This window comes from Micromys minutus, assembly GCF_963924665.1.
Source record: "Micromys minutus genome assembly, chromosome: 10".
NCBI lineage: Eukaryota > Metazoa > Chordata > Mammalia > Rodentia > Muridae > Micromys > Micromys minutus.
This window is the reverse complement of record NC_137979.1, coordinates 51,043,727-51,065,906: the sequence shown is the minus strand read 5'-3', so window position 1 is coordinate 51,065,906 and position 22,180 is coordinate 51,043,727. Positions and strand designations below refer to the sequence as shown.

General features: G+C 36.8%; 1 protein-coding gene across 1 annotated transcript in view; it reads right to left on the bottom strand.

Moving 5' to 3' along the window:
- EFCAB3 (EF-hand calcium binding domain 3) overlaps positions 1-22,180 on the bottom strand; it is a gene marked incomplete at both ends in the record, with an annotated part of 388,991 nt that overhangs the window by 262,480 nt on the left and 104,331 nt on the right. The window contains 4 exons of the mRNA XM_080922461.1: positions 1,548-1,646; positions 15,841-15,936; positions 16,539-16,643; positions 18,698-18,802. Of these exons, the coding sequence (XP_080778587.1) occupies positions 1,548-1,646; positions 15,841-15,936; positions 16,539-16,643; positions 18,698-18,802 (405 nt within the window). The remainder of the gene's footprint in view (positions 1-1,547; positions 1,647-15,840; positions 15,937-16,538; positions 16,644-18,697; positions 18,803-22,180) is intronic.

Here is a 22,180-nt window from a genome sequence, read left to right as displayed (position 1 = left end):
GCCTTGTTTGTTTATAGGCAGGATCTCACTAAGTAATCCTAACTGACCTGGAATTCACTTTGTGTACCAGGTTTGACTTAAATATACAAAGATCCTCCTGTCGTTCAGGTACTAGCATTAGAGGTGTACACAACCACACCCGGACACCATTCATTCTTTTATTTCATAAGAACAGTTTCTCTGGGCATACTCATGAGGAACAGCCACACTAGCAAACCTTCACAGAGTAAAAAGGATGCTATCACTATTTTGTACAGCATTGCTGAATGGAGACAATATATAATCAGGCTCTATTACATGACTTTTCATAATACAAATGTTAAAAAGAATAATAAGTATATAATTGAATAACTCAGTATACTAAAATTAGGACAGAGAAACAGGATCTTAGACTCATGAAACTTTCTCATTAACACTTTTCAGCTTTTATTGCTTTCAATACTTTGTTGAGTTCAATCTTCTTTTAACTATAGGAAAAGAGAGGCGAGGGTTTGCCATGTTTAAGAGCAAGAAAAGTTAAGCAGCCATGTGATATCTTGGGTAAAGTGTTTGGGCTGAGACTAAAGGTAACTAGGCAACTAAAGTTGAGGGCAGACTTAGGGTGCTGAGCTAAGAGTATTGGGGAGGGCATGGTATCCATGGGAGTTTAATAATGCCCAGCAATTGAGCCAATAAAGCAAGTTGAAATTGAGCAACATGTGTGTCTGTGGTTTTTATTGGTGGATTCAAGGGAATCATAAAAATATGACACATAAATTAAGATATATAAGTAGGCAGAGTTGAAGAAAACTTGGTGCACTGAGCATTTGTCATAATAGCATGACCTCAGTTAGATCTCCAGAATGCACATAACAAACAGGCTTGATGGTACACCACGTGCAATCCCAATATTTGGAGGTGCAGATAAGCAACTCACTGGGGCTCATTGCCATCCAGCCTCACCTACCCATCGGGCTCCAGCCCAGTGAGAGGCCTGCCTAGAAACACAAGGTAGGACTGGAAAAAAGCTCAATGGTTAAAAAAAAAATCTTGCTGCTCTTGTAAAGGTTGGGGTCTTTTCCTCAGCACATACATGGTAACTCTATTAACTTCATTTCCAAGGAATCTGATGGCCTCACTCAAACTCTGTAGACAAAACATATGGGCAGGCAAAAACTCCACCACATGACATAAAATATTTTTAAGGATCTTTAAAAAAATTAAAATTTAAAAATGTGCATCCACAAACAGTACACATATAAAGATAAATAGTAAATCTGAACATTTTCAAGATATAGGAAATAAAGACAAAGTTTCCTTTTCAAAGAAAAGTGTTAAATGGAACAATGACCGACAGATGGGGCTTTAGTTCTACTCTCTTACTGTTCCTGAAGATATTTTATTTATTTAATGAAAATTAACATGTACTTTCATAACTAGAAATAAATTCCAACCCTAAATTCTGCAAAAATCCCTTTTTATTCAGAGGGAACTAGTTTTGGAAAGTCCCATATTCATAATCGCAGATACAGACTCTTCAAAGGGATGGTGGTTTCTCTAATACTCACCAGGCAGGCCGTCTGTCAGATTCTCTAGTGCTTTCTCTGAGAGTTGAATCTGCATCTTCCCCAGAGTGTTATCCAAACTGGTTACATCGATTTTTCTTTCTTTGAAAATCAAGAGGGATGGAAGGGATGAAAGATAGTTTTTAGAAAACATATTCATTTCTGGCTATTATTAACTTGATTGGCAAGTGCTATTGAGGTAAAATATATAATTTACATCTTTGTATTGCAATGTAATATTTTACAGGACTATCAGAACTTTAATTTGGCTTTTCTAGTTATCCAGAAAAAAAAATGTAAGATGGTTAATTTAAAATCTATTCACTATTAACTTATTTTGAGATTAAAATAAGAAAAAATATAAAAGTATTTTATGGGTTAGAGTATAAAATCACAGATTTTATACTTTTAAACATAGAAAAAAATGGTTATCAGTTGCCTGAGCTCCCAGATCCGCCCCCTCAATGGAGTAACTGTTAATCTTCCACTGCAGTGTTTGTTGTATACCCCTTAACCTGACCTTTTTCAATTAATATTTTATCTTATATTTCTTCTTCTTATTCCTGTTTATTCCTACTTGTTTTCTCCCCTCACTATCCTCCTCCCCCCAATCCCCTGAATCTTCTATAGCCTTTGGAAACCAATTATCATGGTGAAAAAAAGTTTTTTTTTTTAATAAAGCAAAAATACAACTGGAGGGATGGGTCAGGCATGAATAGTTCTTGCAACAATGCCATAAGGACCGAACTTCAGATTCTAGCACTCACATAACAGGCATTCATAATAAATGATAGAGGGCTCTTTAAATCTCATAAAGATTTAAATAATATATAAATATTTCTCTTAAAGATATACATAAGGAAAATGCAATAAAACAGGTAGAAGCCCTTAAAGAGGAAACAAATCCTTTACAGAAATAGAGGAAAATACAATCAAAGAGGTGAAGAAATTGGATAAAAAGTTCAAGACCCAAACATGGAAATAGAAACAATAGAGAAAACACAAATGGAGACAAATCTGGAGATGAAAATCCTAGAAAAGAGAACAGGAACTACAGACACACGCATCTCCAACAAAATACTAAGAAATGGAGTAGAGAATCTCGGGTTTAGAAGATACCAATGAAAGAAATTAAAGCATCAGCCAATGAAAATGTCAAATGTAAAAAGTTCCTAAGTTGAAACATCTAAGAAATTTGGAGCACTATGAAAAGACCAAACCTAAGAATAATAGGAATAGAAGAGGGTGTAGAAGAAAACTCTAACCTAAAGAAAAAGATGACTTTAACCATATAAGAAGCTTATAGAACATCAAATAGATTGGATCAGAAAAGAAAATCTCGGCGCCCCCAACCTGCCTGATCCAGGGACCAGGAACACAGCATTGGAACCTCTGTTTCCACCCGGCGACTTTGGGGCGCAGAACAGGGCTCAGCCCATCTGCCACCCGGACCAGCAGTTCCTAAAGTTTTAAAGACTGGTGAGTAGGAGATCTGGGTAGGAGGGTGCAGAGAGATCTCTGAGTAGTGCGAATGGAAAGCGAACCCCCACCCTGCCTGATCCAGGGACCAGGAACACAGCATTGGAACCTCTGCTTCCACCCGGCGACTTTGGAGCACAGAACAGGGATCGGCCCATCTGCCACCTGGACCTGCAGCTACCAAAGGTTTAAAGACTGGTGAGGAGGGGATCTGGGCATCCAGACAGCAGAGAGATCTCTGAGGAGTGCGCATGGAAAGCGCACCCCTGCCCTGCCTGATCCAGGGACCAGGAACACAGCATTGGACCTCTTTTTCTACCCAGCGAATTTAAGCCGTAGAACAGGGCTCAGCCCATCTGCCACCTGGACCAGTGGAGATCTAGGGACACAGACCAGATACAAGGGAAAGGCAAGAACATATCACTGACAACAAGATGGCAAGAGGAAAGCGAAAGAGTATATCCCAAGGAAACCAAGACAACCTGGGAACACCAGAACCCAGCTCTCCCATAACAGCAAACATTGGAATGCCAAACACTCCAGAAAAAGAAGACGCATACCTGAAGTCATACCTCAAGACGCTGATAGAGATACTTAAACAAGAACATGAAGAAAAGAAAAAAGAATCAGAAGCTTTTAAAGAGGTAACAAGAAAAACACTCAAAGAACTCAAAGAACTAGAGGAAAACAGAAACAAAGAGATGAAGAAATGGAAGAGGGAATTTAAAACGAAATTGACACAATAAAGAAAACAGTAAAAGAGATAACCAGGAGGTAGAACACCTAAAAAAGAAATCAGGAGTAACAGATGCAAGCATTTCCAATAGACTACAAGAGATGGAAGAGAGAATCTCAGGGTCAGAAGACAACATTGTAAACATAGACAAAACAGCCAGAGGAGATGCAAAAAACAAAAAGCTCCTAACCCAAAATGTCCAGGAGATCCAGGACACAATGAGAAGACCAAATCTAAGGATAATAGAAATAGAAGAAAATAGAAGAGGGAGAAGAGTATCAACTAAGAGGCACAGTAAATATCTTCAACAATATTGTAGAAGAAAACTTCCCTACCCTTAAGAATGAGATGACCACAAGCATAAAAGAAGCCCTCAGAACACCAAATAGGTTGGACCAGAAAAGAAATACCTCCCGACACATAATAGTCAAAACACCAAGTGCCCAAAGCAAAGAAAGAATACTAAAAGCAGTAAGGGAAAAAGGTCAGGTAACATATAAAGGCAAACCAATCAGAATCACACCCGATTTCTCAACAGAGACTATGAAAGCTAGAAGAGCCTGGACAGACATCATGCACACCCTAAGAGAGCACAAGTGCCAGCCCAAGCTGCTATACCCAGCAAAACTATCAATCACCATAGATGGAGAGATGAAGATATTTCAAGAAAAATCTAAATTTACACAATATCTGACCACAAACCCAGCACTACAACGAATTATAGGTGGAAAACCCAATACAATGAGGGAAAATACAGCCTAGTAAAAACAAGAAAACTCCTAAGCAAGAAAACCAAAAGAAGAAAAAGACACAGACACAACTCAACCTACAAAAGCAATAATAGCAGGAAACTGAAACAACTATTCCTTAATATCTATTAACATAAATGGACTCAACTCCCCAATAAAGAGACATAGGCTATCAGACTGGATACATAAACAAAATCCAGCATTTTGCTGCATACAGGAAACTCATCTCAGAGACAAAGACAGACACTATCTCAGAGTAAATGGGTGGGAAGAAAACTTCCAACCAAACAGCCCTAAGAGGCAAGCTGGAGTGGCTATTCTAATGTCGAAAAAGTAAATTTCCATCCAAAAGTTATCAAAAAAGATAGGGAAGGACACTTTTTACTCATTACCAAGGAAATCTGTCTGGAGGAACTCTCAATCCTTAACTTATATGCTCCAAATACAAAAGCACCCACATTCATAAAAGAAACCCTACTAAAGCTCAAAAAATACATTTCTACTCACACAATAATAGTGGGAGACTTTAATACCCCACTCTCTCGAAATGACAGATCATGGAAACAGAAACTGAACAAGGACACTGTAAAACTAGCAGAGACTATGAACCAACTGGAATTAATAGATATCTACAGAACATATCATCCTAAAGTAAAAGAATACACCTTCTTCTCACCACCCCATGGCTCCTTTTCGAAAATTGACCACATAATTGAACACAGAATGAGCCTCAATCGATATAAGAAGATTGAAATACTCCCATGCATCCTCTCAGATCACCATGGTCTACGGCTGCTCTTTAACAACAACAAAGACAACAAAAAGCCCACATACACATGGAAACTAGACAATGCTCTGTTAAATGATAGCAGGATCAAAGAAGAAATAAAGAAAGAAATTAAGAATTTTCTAGATTTCAATGAAAACGAAAACACACCTACCCAAACCTATGGGATGCAATGAAAGCAGTACTGAGAGGAAAACTCATAGCCCTAAGTGCGTCCAAAAAGAAACTGGAGAGAGCATACATCAGCAACTTGACAGCACAGCTAAAAGCCCTAGAACAAAAGGAAGCAGATATACCCAAAAAGGGTAGACAGCAAGAAATAATCAAAATTAGGGCAGAAATAGACCAAATAGAATCAAAAAGAACCATTGAAAAAATCAACAAAACCAAGAGCTGGTTCTTTGAGAAAATCAACAAGATTGATAAACCCCTAGCCAGACTAACTAGAGGGCAAAGAGAGAGTATACAAATTAACAAAATCAGAAATAAAAGTGGAGACATAACAACTGAAACTGAGAAAATTCAAGAAATCATCAGATCCTACTACAAAAACCTATACTCCACAAAGTTGGAAAATCTGGAGGAAATAGATGAATTCCTAGACAGATACAAGATCCTAAAGTTAAACCAGGACCAAGTAAACCATCTAAATAATCCCATACCACCTAAAGAAATAGAAAAAGTCATCAAAAGCCTCCCAACCAAAAAAAACCCAGGTCCAGACGGGTTCAGTGCAGAATTTTATCATACATTTATTGAGGACATAACACCAATACTCTCCAAACTATTCCACAAGATAGAATCAGATGGAATACTACTTAACTCATTTTTTGAGGCTACAATAACACTCGTTCCTAAACCACACAAAGACCCTACAAGGAAAGAGAACTTCAGACCAATCTCACTTATGAACATTGATGCAAAAATACTCAACAAAATCCTTGCAAACCAAATCCAAGAACACATCAAAATGATCATTCACCATGAGCAAGTAGGCTTCATCCATGGGATGCAGGGATGGTTTACTATAAGGAAATCCATCAATGTAATCCACCATATAAACAAACTCAAAGAACAAATTCACATGGTCATCTCACTAGATGATGAGAAAGCATTTGACAAAATTCAACACCACTTCATGTTAAAAGTCAATGAAAGAATAGGAATCCAAGGTCCATACCTAAACATAATAAAAGCAATATACAGCAAACCAACAGCCAATATTAAACTTAATGGTGGGAAACTTGAAGCAATCCCACTAAAATCAGGGACTCGACAAGGCTGCCCACTCTCCCCCTACCTATTCAACATAGTACTGGAAGTGCTGGCTGGAGCAATTAGACAGCAAAAGAAGATCAAAGGGATAAAAATTGGAAAGGAAAAGTTAAAAACATCACTCTTTGCAGATGACATGATAGTGTACTTAAGTGACCCCAAAAATTCCACCAGAGAACTCCTACAGCTGATAAACAAGTTCAGCAAAGTGGCTGGATACAAAATTAAGTCAAACAAATCAGTAGCCTTCCTCTACTCAAAGGACAAACATGTGGAGAAAGAAATTAGGGAAAAGATACCCTTCAAAATAGTCAAAAAAAACTATGAAATGCCTTGGTATGACTCTAACTAAGCAAGTGAAGGACCTGTATGACAAGAACTTCAAATCTCTAAAGAAGGAAATCGAGGAAGATCTCAGAAAATGGAAAGATCTCCCATGCTCATGGATTGGAAGGATCAACATTTTAAAAATGGCCATTCTACCAAAAGCAATCTACAGATTCAATGCAATCCCCATCAAAATTCCAACCCAGTTCTTCATTGAGTTGGAAAGATCAATGGGCAATTTCATCTGGACTAACAAAAGACCTAGAATAGTGAAATCCATCCTCAACAACAAGAAAACATCTGCGGGAATCACTATCCCTGACCTCTAGGTATATTACAAGGCAATTGTGCTGAAAACTGCATGGTACTGGTACAGAAATAGTCACGTGGATCAATGGAATAGAATAGAAGATCCAGAAATGAGCCCTCATGTATATGGTCACCTGATTTTTGACAAAGGAGCCGTAAACATTCAATGGAAAAAGGACAGCCTATTGAACAATGGTGCTGGTTTAACTGGCACTCAGCATGCAAAAGAATGAAAATAGACCCTTTCTTATCTCCTTGTACAAAGCTCAAGTGTAAGTGGATTAAAGATCTCCACATTAAACCAGATACACTGAAACTATTAGATGAGAAAGTAGGGAAAACCTTAGAACACATAGACACAGGAGAAAATTTTCTGAACAAAACACCAATGGCTCAAGCTCTAAGGTCAAAGATTAACAAATGGGACTTAATGAGATTGCAAAGTTTCTGTAAGGCTAAGGACATTGTCAAGAAAACAAAACGGCAGCCAACAGAATGGGAAAAGATCTTTACCAACTCATCAGATAGAGGCCTAATATCCAAGGTATACAAAGAACTCAAAAAGCTAGACACCAGAGAATCAAACAACCCTATTAAAAAATGGGGTACAGAGCTAAACAAAATGTTTTCAATTGAGGAATATCGAATGGCTGAGAAATATCTGAGGAAGTGCTCGACATCCTTAGCCATCAGGGAAATGCAAACTAAAACAACCCTGAGATTCCATCTCACACCAGTCAGACTGGCCAAGATCCAAAACTCAGATGACAGCAGATGCTGGCAAGGTTTCAGAGAAAGAGGAACACTTCCCCACTGTTGGTGGGGTTGTAAACTGATACAACCACTCTCGAAATCAGCCTGGGGATACCTCGGAAAATTGGACATAGTACTACCTGAAGACCCAGCTATTCCACTTCTGGGCATATACCCCAGAGACACTTTGTTATACAACAAAGATATATGCACCACAATGTTCATAGCAGCTCTATTTATAATAGCCAGAAGCTTGAAAGAACCCAGATGTCCTTCAGTAGATGAATGGATACAAAAATTGTGGTACTATTATACAATGGAATACTACTCAGCCACCAGAAACAATGACTTAACCAAATTCTTAAGACAATGGTTGCATCTAGAGAATATCATCCTGAGTGAGATAACCTAGTCACAAAAGAACAGACATAATATGCAGTCACTGATAGTGGGATGCTAACCCCAGAGGCTCGCACTGCCCCAGAAACAACTCACAGACTGTGTGAAGTTCAAGAAAAAAACAAAACAAAACAAAACAAAGTTTAATTTGTAAACCTATAATAATTTGTTCATATGTAGAAATGTGTATTTTTGATTCATTAGTTATAATTTCATTTCTATTTATTTGTTTCTTCTTTGCAATATTCATTCATTAAAGGTCATTATATCATAAAAAATAAAATAAGAGCATTATATTAAAAAAAAGAAATCTCCAGCCACATAATAATAAAACACTAAAAGTAGAGATCAAAAACGATTAAAAACTCAAAGGAATAGTAAAAAGCCAAGTAATACATAATGGCAGACCTATCAGTTATACCTGACTTCTCAACAAAGACTCTAAAAGCCAGATGATCCTAGACAGATGTCTTCCAGACCCTAAGAGACCACAGCCCAGATTACTATACCCAGAAAAACTCTTAATCACCACAGATAGAGAAACCAAGACATCCCATTACAAAACCAAGTTTAAATAATATATTTCTATTAAACCAGACATACAATAAAAGGAGGGTAACTACACCCAAGAAAACACAAAAAAATTAATCACAAAACCAAAAGAAAAGAATTTTACACACACACACACACACACACACACACACACACACACACACACAGTAACACCCCCAACATCAAAATAATAAAGACTAACTCATTAGTAATTAATATCTCTCAACATCAATAAACTCAATTCACCAATAAAAAAAAAACACAGGATAACAGAGTGGATATATGAACAAGACCCATTCTTCTACCATATACAACTAATACACTTCAGCAACAAAGATAGACACTATCTCAGAGTAGAAAGCTGGAAAAAGGGTTTCCAAGCAAATGTACCCAAGATACAAGCTGGCATAGCCATTCTAATATCTAATAATATACAATTTCAAACAAAAGTTATCAAAAAAGATGGGTAAAGATACTTCATAGTTATCAAAGGAAAAATCTACCAATTGACCTCTCAGCTCTGAACATCTATGCCCCCAATGGGTACCCACATTTTAAAAAGAAACTTTACTAAAACTCAAATCACACATTTAACCCCACACAATAATAGTAGGGGACTTCAATGCCCGACTCTCACCAGTGGATAGCATCAGAACAGAACTAAGTAGAGAAATGATAAAACTAAGAGATGTTTTGAACCAAACAGATTTATCATATATCTACAGAACTTTTCACTCCAAAACGAAAGAATATACCTTCTTCTCAGCACCTCATACAACCTTCTCAAAAACTGACCACATAATCTGGTACAAATCAAGATCTCTACTTGGTCAGGAAAGAAATAAAGAAATAACTTAAAAAATTTATATAATTCAGTGAACATAAAGGCTCAAACTTGTGAAACACAATGAAAGCAGTGTTTAGAGGAAAATTCATAGCACTAAATGCCTTCATAAAGAAATTAGATAGATCTCATATTAGCAATTTAGCAGCACACCTGATAGCTCCAGAACAAAAAGAAGTAAACACCCAAGAGGAGTTGATTATAGAAAAGAGTCAAAGTCAGGGCAAAATTAATTAGTAAAAAAGAGAACAATACAAAGAATCAACAAAACCAAGAGCTGGTTCTTTGAAAAAAATCAACAAGATAGACAAACTCTCAGTAAAACTAACTAAAGGGCACAGAGAAAGTAGCCAAATTAACAAAATTAGGAATGAAGAGGGAGACAACAGAAACTAAGGAAATTCAAAACAATCATTAGGTCTTACTTTGAAAGCCTTTACTCCACAAAACTGGAAAATCTAAATAAAAAGAATAATATTCTAAACAGATACCACTTACCAAAGTTAAGGTACCTATCTAAATTATTTAAGCAGTCCCACAACCACTAAGAAAATAGAAACAGTCATTAAAAGTCTCCCAACCAAATAAAACCCAGAACCAGATAGTTATATTGCAGAATTCTACCAGACTTTCTTTTTTATAATATTTATTTATTTATTTCATGTATATGAGCACACTGCCACCATCTTTAGACACACCAGAAGAGGGCATCAGATCCCATTACAGATGATTGTGAGCCACCATGTGGTTGCTGGGAATTGAACTCAAGACCTCTGGAAGAGTAGTCAGTGCTCTTAACCACTGAGCCATCTTTCTACCCCCTCTACCAGACTTTCAAAGAAGAGCTAATACCGATACTTCCAGGGGTATTCCACAAAACAGAAACAGAAGGGCGACTACCTAATTCATTCTATGAGTGCACAGTTACCCTGATACCTAAACCACACAAAGAATCAACAAAGAAAGAGAACTTCAGACCAATTTTGCTTATGAACATTGATGCAAGAATACTCAATAAAATTCTTGCAAAGTGAGTCCAAGAACACATCAAAAACACCATTCACCATAATCAAGTAGACTTCATCCCAGGAATGCAGGGGTGGTTCAATATACAGAAATCTATCAATGTAATCTACTATGTAAACAAATGGAAAGAAAAATATCACATGATCATTTCATTAGAGTTTGAAAAAGTCTTTGGCAAAATACATTACCCCTTCATGTTAAAAAACGTGTTAGAGAGATCAGGGATTCAAGGCACACACATAAACAAAATAAGAGCAATAAACAGCAAGCCAATAGTCAACATCAAGTTAAATGGAGAGAAACTTAAAGCAATTCAACTAAAATCAGAGACAAGACAAGGCTACCCACTCTCTACCTATCTATTCAATGTAGTACCTGAAGTTCTAGCTAGAACAATAAAACAACAAAAGGATATCAAGGGGATACAAATTGGAAAGGAAGAAGTCAAGGTATTCACAGATGATGGGATAGTATACATAAGCGATCCCCAAAACTCTCTCAGAGAACACTTACAGCTGATAAACAAGTTCAGCAAAGTAGCTAGATATAAAATTAACCCAAAAAAATCATACAAATGATAAATAAGCAAAGAAATTAATTAGGGGAACAATGCCCTTCACGATAGCTACAAGTAACATAAGGAGTCTTGGTGTAACTCTAAAATCTAAGTGAAAGATCTGTCTGACAAGAACTTCAAGTCCATGAAGAAATTGAAGAAGATATCAGAAGATGGATCTCCTCATGAATCAGTAGGATTAACATGGTGAAAATGGCCATCTTACCAAAAGCAATCTACAGATTCAATGCAATCCTAATCAAAATCCCAACACGTTTTTCTTACAAACTTTGTAAGAGCAATTCTCAACTTCTTATGGGAAAAAAACTCCAGCATAGTCAAAACAATCCTAAACAATGATAAAAACTTCTGGGAGAATCACCATCCCTGACCTCAAGCTGTATTATCAAGAAATAGTGATAAAAAGAAAAAAAAATGCATGGCATTACTACAAAAAACAAACAGATTGATCAATAAAATAGAATCAAAAAATAAGAGCCATACCACAAGGACACATGCTTCACTATGGTCATAGCAGTGTTATTCATAATAGCCAAAAACTGGAAACAACCTAGATGTCCCGCAACTGAAGAATGGATACAGAAAATGTGGGGGGGGGGTTGTTTGGTTTTGTATTTTTTGTTATTGTTTTTACACAGTGAAATACTTTTCCATTATTAAAAACAAGGACATCATGAATTTTGCAGGCAAATGGATGAAACTAGAATGAGGTAGCCCAAACCCAAAAGGGCATGCGTGGTAGGTACATACTAAGTGGATATTAGCCATAAAGTGCAGAATATCCATGCTACACACTATAGACCCAAAGAAGTTAAACAAGGAGGAAGGTCCAACTGAGGATGCTTAAATCACACTCAGAAGGGAGAACAAAATAGTCATAGGAAGCAGAGGTAAGAAGGGATCTGGGTAGGAGAGGGGAGTGGTAGGGGTTGGGGGTGCAGAATCAGGTATGAGGAGAGACAGAAGAGAGGCCCAGGGGGCCAGGAGAATAAATAGAAATCTGCAGATGCTGGGGATGGAAGAGTGGGGAGAACCTCTGGAAAGTCCCAGAGACCTAAAATGGGGAGGCTCCCAGGAGTCAATGCAGGTAACCTCAGCCAAGATGCCTAACAGTGGGGTCATGAACCTGAACAGGCCATCTCCTATAGTCAGGCAGGAACCCCACTGGGGGATAAGGACACTAACCCTCCCACAAAACTTTTTACCCAAATGCCATCTAAAAGAAATTCAGGGACAGATATGGAGCAAAACCCATCCCGTGGGCAAGCACCAATCCCTGACATTATTAATAATACACTATTATGCTTTGCAGACAGGAGCCTAGCATAACTGCCCTCTGAGAGGCTCTGTCTACCTAGCAGCTGACTGAAACAGATGCAGATACCCACAGCCAAGCATTAGACAGAGGATGGGGACTCTTATGGAAGAGTTGGAGGAAGGATGGAACACCCAAAGGACATGGAAGCCCCAAAGGAAGACCAACAGAGTTAACCTGTACCCCTGGGAGCTGTCAGATGCTGATCTACCAACCAAAGACATTACAGGCTGGGACGAGACATGACTCATGTGTAGCAGATGTACAGCTGAGTCTCCATGTGGGTTCCCCAACAACTAGAGCAGGGCTCTCCCTAAAGCTGCAGCCTGACTGTAGAATCCATTTCCCAACAGGGCTGCCTTGTCTTTCCTCAGTGAGAGAGGATGCACCTAATCTTGCAGCGACTTGGTGCACCAGGTTGGGGTATATCCAGAGTGGAGAAATACCTAGAGAGGGGAATACCCAGGGTGAGTCCCACCTTCTCACAGAAAAAGGGGAGGAGGGAGGGAAGGATTCTGAGAGGGAGAACAAGGACAGATGGCAGCATTTGGAATACAAATTGATAATTTTTTTTTAACAAAACCATCCCTGGTCCTGTAGAGTAGCCCTCCATCCATACTCCTGTTAGTAACTGCAATAAACTCAACTATTCAAATTGGACTTTGGAGAAATCATTAATTTGGTCTGTCATGGATTCCCCTTTTTGGAGTAAGGATGTTGCATCACATAACACATATAGATGTGAATATGAAGTCTTTAAGATAGCATATTTTTGAATGATTTGGAGGTAATGAATTTGTAGCTTTATAGATTCTTCTCATGATTTTATAAGCCTGACTAGGGCTCAGTTCTACAGTAAATGTTTATTTGCTACAGATTAAGCAAAGATCTTTGCATTTCTTTGTTGTCTGAGACTCAATATCACCCTTTGCAGAGGCATAGGCAGTCTGACCATTTCTTCCTTAGAAACCCAGTGGAATAAGATTTAAAAAAAAAAAAAATCAGTGGCTCTTAGTTGTGAACTAGTAACCTAGTTTTAGCACAAAGATCACAGCTAAATTAAATACTTCAAAGGTTGAATCAGTGTTGGTAATGGAGTTTGAATAAAAGGCTCTTTTCTAGGCCAGTATGGCAGTGTTCTGCAGGAGATTGCTTAGTCATCACTGAAAGAGCAGCAGAGATCAATAGTGACTGTAGATTCTACACAGTAAACAAAGTTTAATGTCTTACAGCTTTCACTGATCTTTAAGGGCCTTTGTATCACCCATATTAAACTTAGCAAGGCAAATCTTCCAGTCCCATATAAGACACAAATAATGTCTCACCCAATGATGTGGAGATTTACTCAGGCAACCTGGAGGCTGTCCTTTCACAGACAGAGAGGATGCTGGCATGCTGAATTTCCTTCCATGCTCCTGGTCTCATTTTTCCCCAGATCACTTTGCCCCATTTAATCTCACTTTAAACTCTGAGGCTCTCAATGGATTGAAGACAGAGAACCAGTGATTCTTTATACTTTGACAATTTTACATAATATGCACCGAGGCTTGGACATTGTCATCCCCTACCTGTGAAATTACCAGTCTCCTTTATGGAAACCTTCACAGCCACTCCCCCCACTTTCACGCTTTCCCCACTGAGTCTAACTAAGGGTGCTCTAACAAGAGTAGGCATTTAGTTCCTGAACATGAACAAATTATCAAGGACTTCACCACTGAGGAAAATGACAGCCCCTCGCCCAGTACCTACCAGCTACCCACAGCCTCCCTTCAGTGAGGGAGAGGGCCTCACATGAGCCCCCACACATGCATGATGGAATAGCAACAGGCCACTCTTGATTAGGTAACCCTAGCTGCAGCGATCTCACCTACAGTGAGTTAAGATCCATTCTTTTTCAGGTATAGTGGGATTTCTCAAACTAAAAGTATTCATTTCTTAGCATTTCTTAAGGAAAAAAAAAACAGTAATCCCTCCTAAAGATTTTTTGAGTGATTCTCTACTTAAGTAGAAATAGGATTGCATTGTAAAGGACTTGGGGGAGATCAAGCTGGTACTGACTCAGAGAAGCCTTCTCACTGATGGAGCTTTTAATAGTGACAGAAGGTGCTACAAAAGCTGCTGAGGGGAAATGTTATCATTTCTTACCCAGCTGCAGATTCTTCCAATTGCCATAGCAACTGGTCCATGGAGAAAGTGCCCATTGGTGCAATAGGGATGTTAAAATTTCAGAAGTAACCAGCACCTATCTGGTTAGACTTAAAATCTATATAATAGGAAAGAACTCATATCTAGGACTGCAAACCTAGCCAAGAATCTGAGGCTGAAGAGGCCCAAGGCTTGAGAGGAGAACCTGCTACAACCATGTTAAAACCAGATACAGATTCCAACTGCCTTCTGTCTACTTATCCTATATCATATATTAGGAAAGCCCTCACTCTCCTATCAAAGAAGCTTCTGTTTTACAGCAGACAGACTCTATTACAGAAAACCATAATAAATCCTAGTGCAGAGAATAAGGAACTGTTGGGTGCCTATTCCCAAGTGGGACATTGATAATGGAATACCTATATCCAAGGCTCAGGGAATATGACAGAAGAAGAACAAAGACTTTCAGAGCCACAGGGCCAGGAGGATTATTATGAAATAGTGTCTTCTGGACATGACATGGATGTTGTACCCATGAAACTCCCAACAGCATGGTTCAAGCACAAAACCACACCAGTCTACATTCCAGCCACAAATGGGAAAAGAGCTTTAGACAGCTGATGAGGTAAGACAGTCATTTTTCTTCAAGGACAAGCCCCCTATAGGCTCTCTATGCCCAGGGTGGTTAGCCTACATCCAGGTACACACAGACAACACTAACTAGACTCAGTCGGTCATATGCATATATATATGCAAATATATACACTTACACACACATATTAAAAGACATCAATTTGAGAGAAGGCTGTATAAGGCATATAGGAGGGGATGGGGAAAGGTGGGGTAGAAATGACAAAAATATATGCTACTCATATATATGAAAGTCACAAAAAAAACAATAAAATTAAAATAAAGCCAGTGTATTAGCTATTTAAAAATAAGAAGGAATAGATTTGTAGAAAATATTCTAAGTGGATATACAAATTCCTCCAAAGAACACAACTTGTCATTTCATATTCTCACCTTCAACTGGCAGGTTATCCATCAATTCTGAGGGTTCCCAAATTTCAGGTTCTGATTCTGTGTGTTTAGAAATGCTTTTCTTGTCATTATCTCTTCCTTCAAAGCAAAAATAAATACTTTTGGAAATACTATGCATAGGAACAAATTCCTCTAAAACACATACACACACACACACACACACACACACACACACACACACACATTTTACTGTTATTATATAGACCCAGCCTTTCAGTATGCCTACTGGATCTTGAAGGCATCTCTTGAATACTAGAATAACCTGTGATTTAAGGGTGAGGCAAAAGACCATATAGCTGTAAATCCAGTTGTGCCACAGATGATTGGTTCTAGGACTGGCAGCAGAAAACAAAACACAGAGATATTCACCCCCCTTATAGGACGTAGCAGAGTATTTTGGATATACCCTATATACATTCTTCTAGACATTTGATAATCTCTAGGTTAATTAACTTTAATTCTAATACGATGTAAGTTCTATGAAAATATAAGTAGACATATGGTTATCATGTGCCCAGCAAAATTTGGTGAGCAAATGAATGAATGGTTTAAAAAAATCACTTTACATTACTAAATTAAAAGGACAAGGTTATTCTGGCCAAAACTAAATGAACACTATCAAAAGCATCAGCTTCAAGCTCCAAATTCTCTTAAAGGTACAGTGCTATGGGATCACTTACTGTGGACTGCTAACTTTGAGGCTGACTCAGTAAGTTCTTCAGGAACCAGTTTGAATGCCATGTTTCCAAGTAGGCTGTCAAGATCACGGATATCAACTTGCATCCCTACGAAAGGCAGAGGCCAGAGGAAGTGAAAATAAACTAATTGTAAATCTCTGTGTGCCATGGTTATCCATGTCATGAAAAGATGCATCAGAGTTTGAAGGATTGTTACTAAACTGAAATCAATCTATTTGCTTTTGTTAAATACTGAAAATCAAACATATGAGAAAATATAGGTTAAAAGATAATTAGGAAATAATTAAGGTTATCTATAGCAGCTAAATAGCAAATCTAAAAGTTTTAACATTGATAGTTAAACAAATGATAGGGTTAGTTTGGTCACCAAATCTCAAGCCATGAGCTTCTCTCAAAATTTGATTCCTATCTCAGTTTTGTTCCTAAAATAAATAGGACATCTTTTTAAAATCAGAGGAAATTACTTAGCATATGCATATATCAGGCAGTATGTTATTAAAATGAATTAATTATATAAAATTAATATTTATATATATGAAATTGACATGAGTAAAATTAACAAGAAAGGAAGAACAAAAACAAAACAACAAAGCATTTCCACTAATCTTGCTTCTTATTTTATTTTATGTGCATGTGTGTTTTGTTTACATGTATCTCTGTGTGCCAATTGTGTGCCTGGTGCCTGTGGATGTCAGGCGAGCGAGTCAGATCTCCTGAGATTGGAGTTATGGGTATTTGTGAGCTACAATGTGGGTACTGAAAATGAAACCTGGGTCTTCTGGATGAGCAGCTGGTGTTATTTACCACTGAGACATTGCTCCAGCTCTAACCCAGGCTGTATTTCCTTCACACTTTATGGCAACCTATTTGCATATGTTTCCACTAGCTATCAGGAAGTACATATCCCAAATGATGGCTGAAAATAGCCATTATGTTAAAGTAAACAAAACATCTTATGTTCACAAATGCAAACCATAAAATTACTTTGTTTCCAGAATGTGCCATCTCAAAATAATATACAGGCAAAATTTTTACTATGCTAAGTGTGTCAATTCTTTAGCACCTAAGACAGTTATGAACACCAAATAGATTAAACAAAACCACTACCTTGTTTCATATTTTTCCCACTACAACCACCGTTCCTTTGTCAATATATTTTTACAACACCCTCCTGTTAGGAGATGGGCTGTGTACAATATATTCGGATGCTGATTGCTGTACCCAGAGATCTGGTTGCAGTCCTGACATTGGCATTGCCATGATATTTGGAGCATCTTCTGTCTCAATAATGTATAAAAAATTCTTTTCCGTCAACTCTGATTGGTTAATAAAGAGTTGACTCAGCCTATAGCTGAAAGACGAGAACAGGGCTGAAAGAGGGGATGAATGGGAGAAAGAGAAGAGGGTCCAGGTGGATTCACCATGAGGCTGCGATGAGAGAGCAACCATGAGGTCATACAAAAGCCAGACAGGACAGGACTCAGATTGCAGGTAAAGGACCATGTGGCTGGGAAGTAGGCAGCCTTAAGAGGGTTAGAATAGATGAGTGTCTGCTCAGCGTAGTGCCTTCAGCTTGTTAATAAATGTATTAGGTCTCTGTGTCATTTATTCAGGAGCTAAAGATGGACTCGAGCTGTCATAGAAACACCCTGTCATTACTTGGGAGCAACAGAGGCACAGAAATTCCCTAGAATCATATCCACACCCTTCCTCCTTCCACTTCCCCATAGGTCTTAACCCAGTACAGCTCAATGGAATGTAATCATCAGCATTCCTTATCCCTGATAGCAAGATTTAGGATTTACAAAGGCATGTGTATATTTTAAATGACAATTTATGTATTTCTAAATAATAAAGTTAGCATATCCGAGATTGCAGATATTTACTATTGCATTTCTAATTTATAAAGTTACATAATTATCATGACATAATGTATACATAGCATACACATTGGCTAGTGCAAATTTCTAAGGGTACAATCACAACTCCCTTATAACTCTACAGACATGGGTGATGCTGAATGACAGCCTTGATGACTTCTCTCTCTCTCTCTCTCTCTCTCTCTCTCTCTCTCTCTCTCTCTCTCTCTCTCTCTCTCTCTCTCTCTCTCTCTCTGGCATAGCAACTGTTAGAATGTTTACCTTGAGGTGGAAATGACTTCTCCTGCTCCAGCTGTTCTCTAGATGTTCTCTCTCTCTCCACATCTTTTATGACATCTTCCATGACACTGACATCAATTTCTCCTCCTAAAGGAAAAACAGAAATATGAAAAGTTTTCTTAATTATAATGCCAAGTGATGAAGGACAAGTTAAGGCACAACAACTTGTTAAACAATAAACATTAAGTTGTAGATAAAGAGAATTATCTTAATTTTAGAAAATTTGCCACCATAATGAGGATTATAAAACAATATCTCACTCTTAAAATTCAAGTCACTTAAAGAATATTTTGTAATATTGGTATAAATACATATGCAATTTGGTGTATGTAATTAGGACTAAAAATCAAGAGTGAATGATTTAGAAAATGGCCATATGCTTAAAAAGTAAAAAGTATGTTTCTAAATAAACCATATGTCAAATAAATTCTAATTAGAAATGAGGCTATGCATTTAATTTAATGACTATTAGAACTGTGAAATAAAGCAAAGACATGTTGAGAAAAATTAGCCTTAAATGTATATGCTAAAAAAGAAAAGAAGACAAATAGCCTAAATTTTATCTTAAAAACAAAAACAAAAACAAAAAAACAGCAAGGTCACTCTTTCCTAGAAATAATAGAAAATAGATAATAAAAGAAAAGACAGGATTAAAGAAATTTTAAACAGGAAGAATGGATATTGCTCAAAGTTGAGTGTTGGAAAGTAAGGCAAAATCAGTAAATACTGATTTATCAGTAAATAAAATCAGTACTGAGTGACAAAGAGCCAGTTAAAGAAAACACAAACAATGACTATCATCAACGTCAAAAGAGATATCACTACAAGTCCAATAGATAATAAAATACTATTAAGAATTTTATGAGAGGAATAAACTCCTAACAGAACATTATTTGACAATGATGGAAGTTGTATGAGATATTGATCATCTATCTAGCTATGCTGTAGCAATGCTAGTGAGACAACAGCTCCACAGCGTGGCGTTTTATATTTATCATTGTTATTGAACTGGTACTTTAAAATCTTTCCATATGGAAATGTTTAACCTCTAACATAGTTAAACACAAACTCCTCCAGTTAATAAAAACCAAAAATGTCTTCTACGTTAATTTTATAGATCAGAATACCTCAATTACCTAAGAATATTTACATTACAATAAAATATGTTATACGCTAAAGAATCACATTTACATTCACAAGACTTCAAATGCAAGGGTAGTATTAGTATAATAGTTTATAACTGGTTCAAATTGGAAACATCCTTGGTAATAAAATATAAGAACAAATTTTAGTATGTCTATGTAATGGAGTATTACAGCAATGTATTGAGGAACAATCAACTAATTAAAAGTCACTCCACATACCAAATGTAATACTTAAAGGTCCCTGTTTGATTACAGTTTATTTGCAATATTCAACAATGAACATTAATAAACTACTGCTGCTTGCAATGGTATGAATGAATCTCAGAATAACATATTATATAATGTTTAATTTAAAAAGTAATAAATAGTGGACTATAAATTTGGCATCCTAGTTATACTAAGTTAAAAACTGAGAACATCAATAATTTTGTGATTTAAAACATGGGATAGTAGTCTCTTGGTTGCCATGGGGATATAGTTCCTGAACCTTCTATAAATAACAAAATGGCAAGATGATTGAATAGAGATATTCAGTGCTCATCTCCTTAATGAATAAAGAGACAAGTATAGAGCTACCTTTGGAGAAATCCAGGGAAAAAAAGACAAGAACCTTATAGGTATGAAAACCTGGGGACAGGATAGCAGAATGAAGCTTTAAAAGAAAAAAAAGCATCCCAGCAACACAAAATAATAATTAAAAAATCTTAGAACTGCAAAAGGGGACAAAAAGGTTATTAGATGACGATCAAGAGATTGATTTTAAATGTATAATAATTTAAATATATACATAGCCAACAGCCAGCTATCAATTTTATGAATCAAACATTCTATCTAAAAGGAGAGATAGATAACAATATAATACCATGGAGAGACTTCAAATGTTCATCAATGAACAAAACAATAAATTGAGAAACATGTTCGATGATACTGTAGTCCTAATGACACTGACAGGACATTTCATCTAACTCTGGAGAATACACATTATTTTATGAACACATAAAATATTCTCCATGAAAGAATTGTATTATCACACTATAAAATAAGTATCAACACATTTTTTTAAAAAGTATCATATCACTTATCACTTATAGCAAAAAGATAGAACTAGCAAATTAAAATACAAACAGACCAAAGATGAGTTATTGAAATTGAGTCAGTAATGAAATGTCTCTCAACAAAGCAAACTCCAGAACTTCAATGTTGAATTCTACAAAATGAATGAATGATCATTTTTTCCCAAATCACCCCAAAAATGTACAGGGAAAAAAGATCTCTTCTAAATCCATTCTATATACTAACATAAACCCAGACAAGGTCATAACAGTAAAACCAGAGAGCTAAAGGCCAACATTTCTATGACTATGATTATAAAAATCTTCAAAAATAACTAGCAAATATACTCCAAAAGCATGCCAAAAATATTATTCACCAACAGAATAAAGAAAAAAATCAAGCCAAATCTTGATATTCAAAAAAAGCATTCAATGAAATTCAGCATTCCATCATGTAAACTAGATACAAATTGCATATAGAAGAATCCCATTTCAAATTCAGTTTTATTTATGAAAGAACAATGGCTGGCTCATACTGACCAAAAAACCCTAGAAATATTGTATAAGGTCTGGAATAAAACAGCATGTACATGCTTGATGCATATTCTCAAGATAGCTCAGTAGATGTTAGGGTAGCTATGCAAGAGAAAAATCCTACAACTAGGAGTATTGAAATCAAATTATCCATGTTTGCAGGTGATAAAATTCTATGTGCAGAAAGAAAAGCCTAAAGATAATGCTAAGGATTATTAGAAACAATAAGTGAATTGTTTTTAATTAAGCCAAGTTAGGATATACATAACCAACATGCAAAACATCAGTAGCATTTCTCCTAAATCGGTATCAATCTTTCTGAAAAATCAATTATGAGGGCAGTTCTACTCAAAGTGATAGAGTCATTGTGGGAATAAGTTTAACCAAGGAAATGAATGACCTCTGTAGTGAAAATCATCAACATTGATGCAGGAAAGAGAAAGGGGGAAGAAAGACCTTTGTGTGCATACATTAGAAGACACAAAAAGTATAAACTGTTCATATCAGTTAAAGAGATCTATAGATTCAGGGCAATCTCCATCAAAATATCAAAGGCATTTTTCACAGAATTTAAATAGAAACTAAAATGTACTGGAAGCAAAATAGACCTCAAATAGCCCAGCAATTTTAAACATTAAAAAAAAAAAAGCAAAATCTGATTCATCACAACACCCGTTTTCATGCTACAGAGCTACTGCAACCAAGGAGGCATGGTACTGGCTTACAGATCCAGG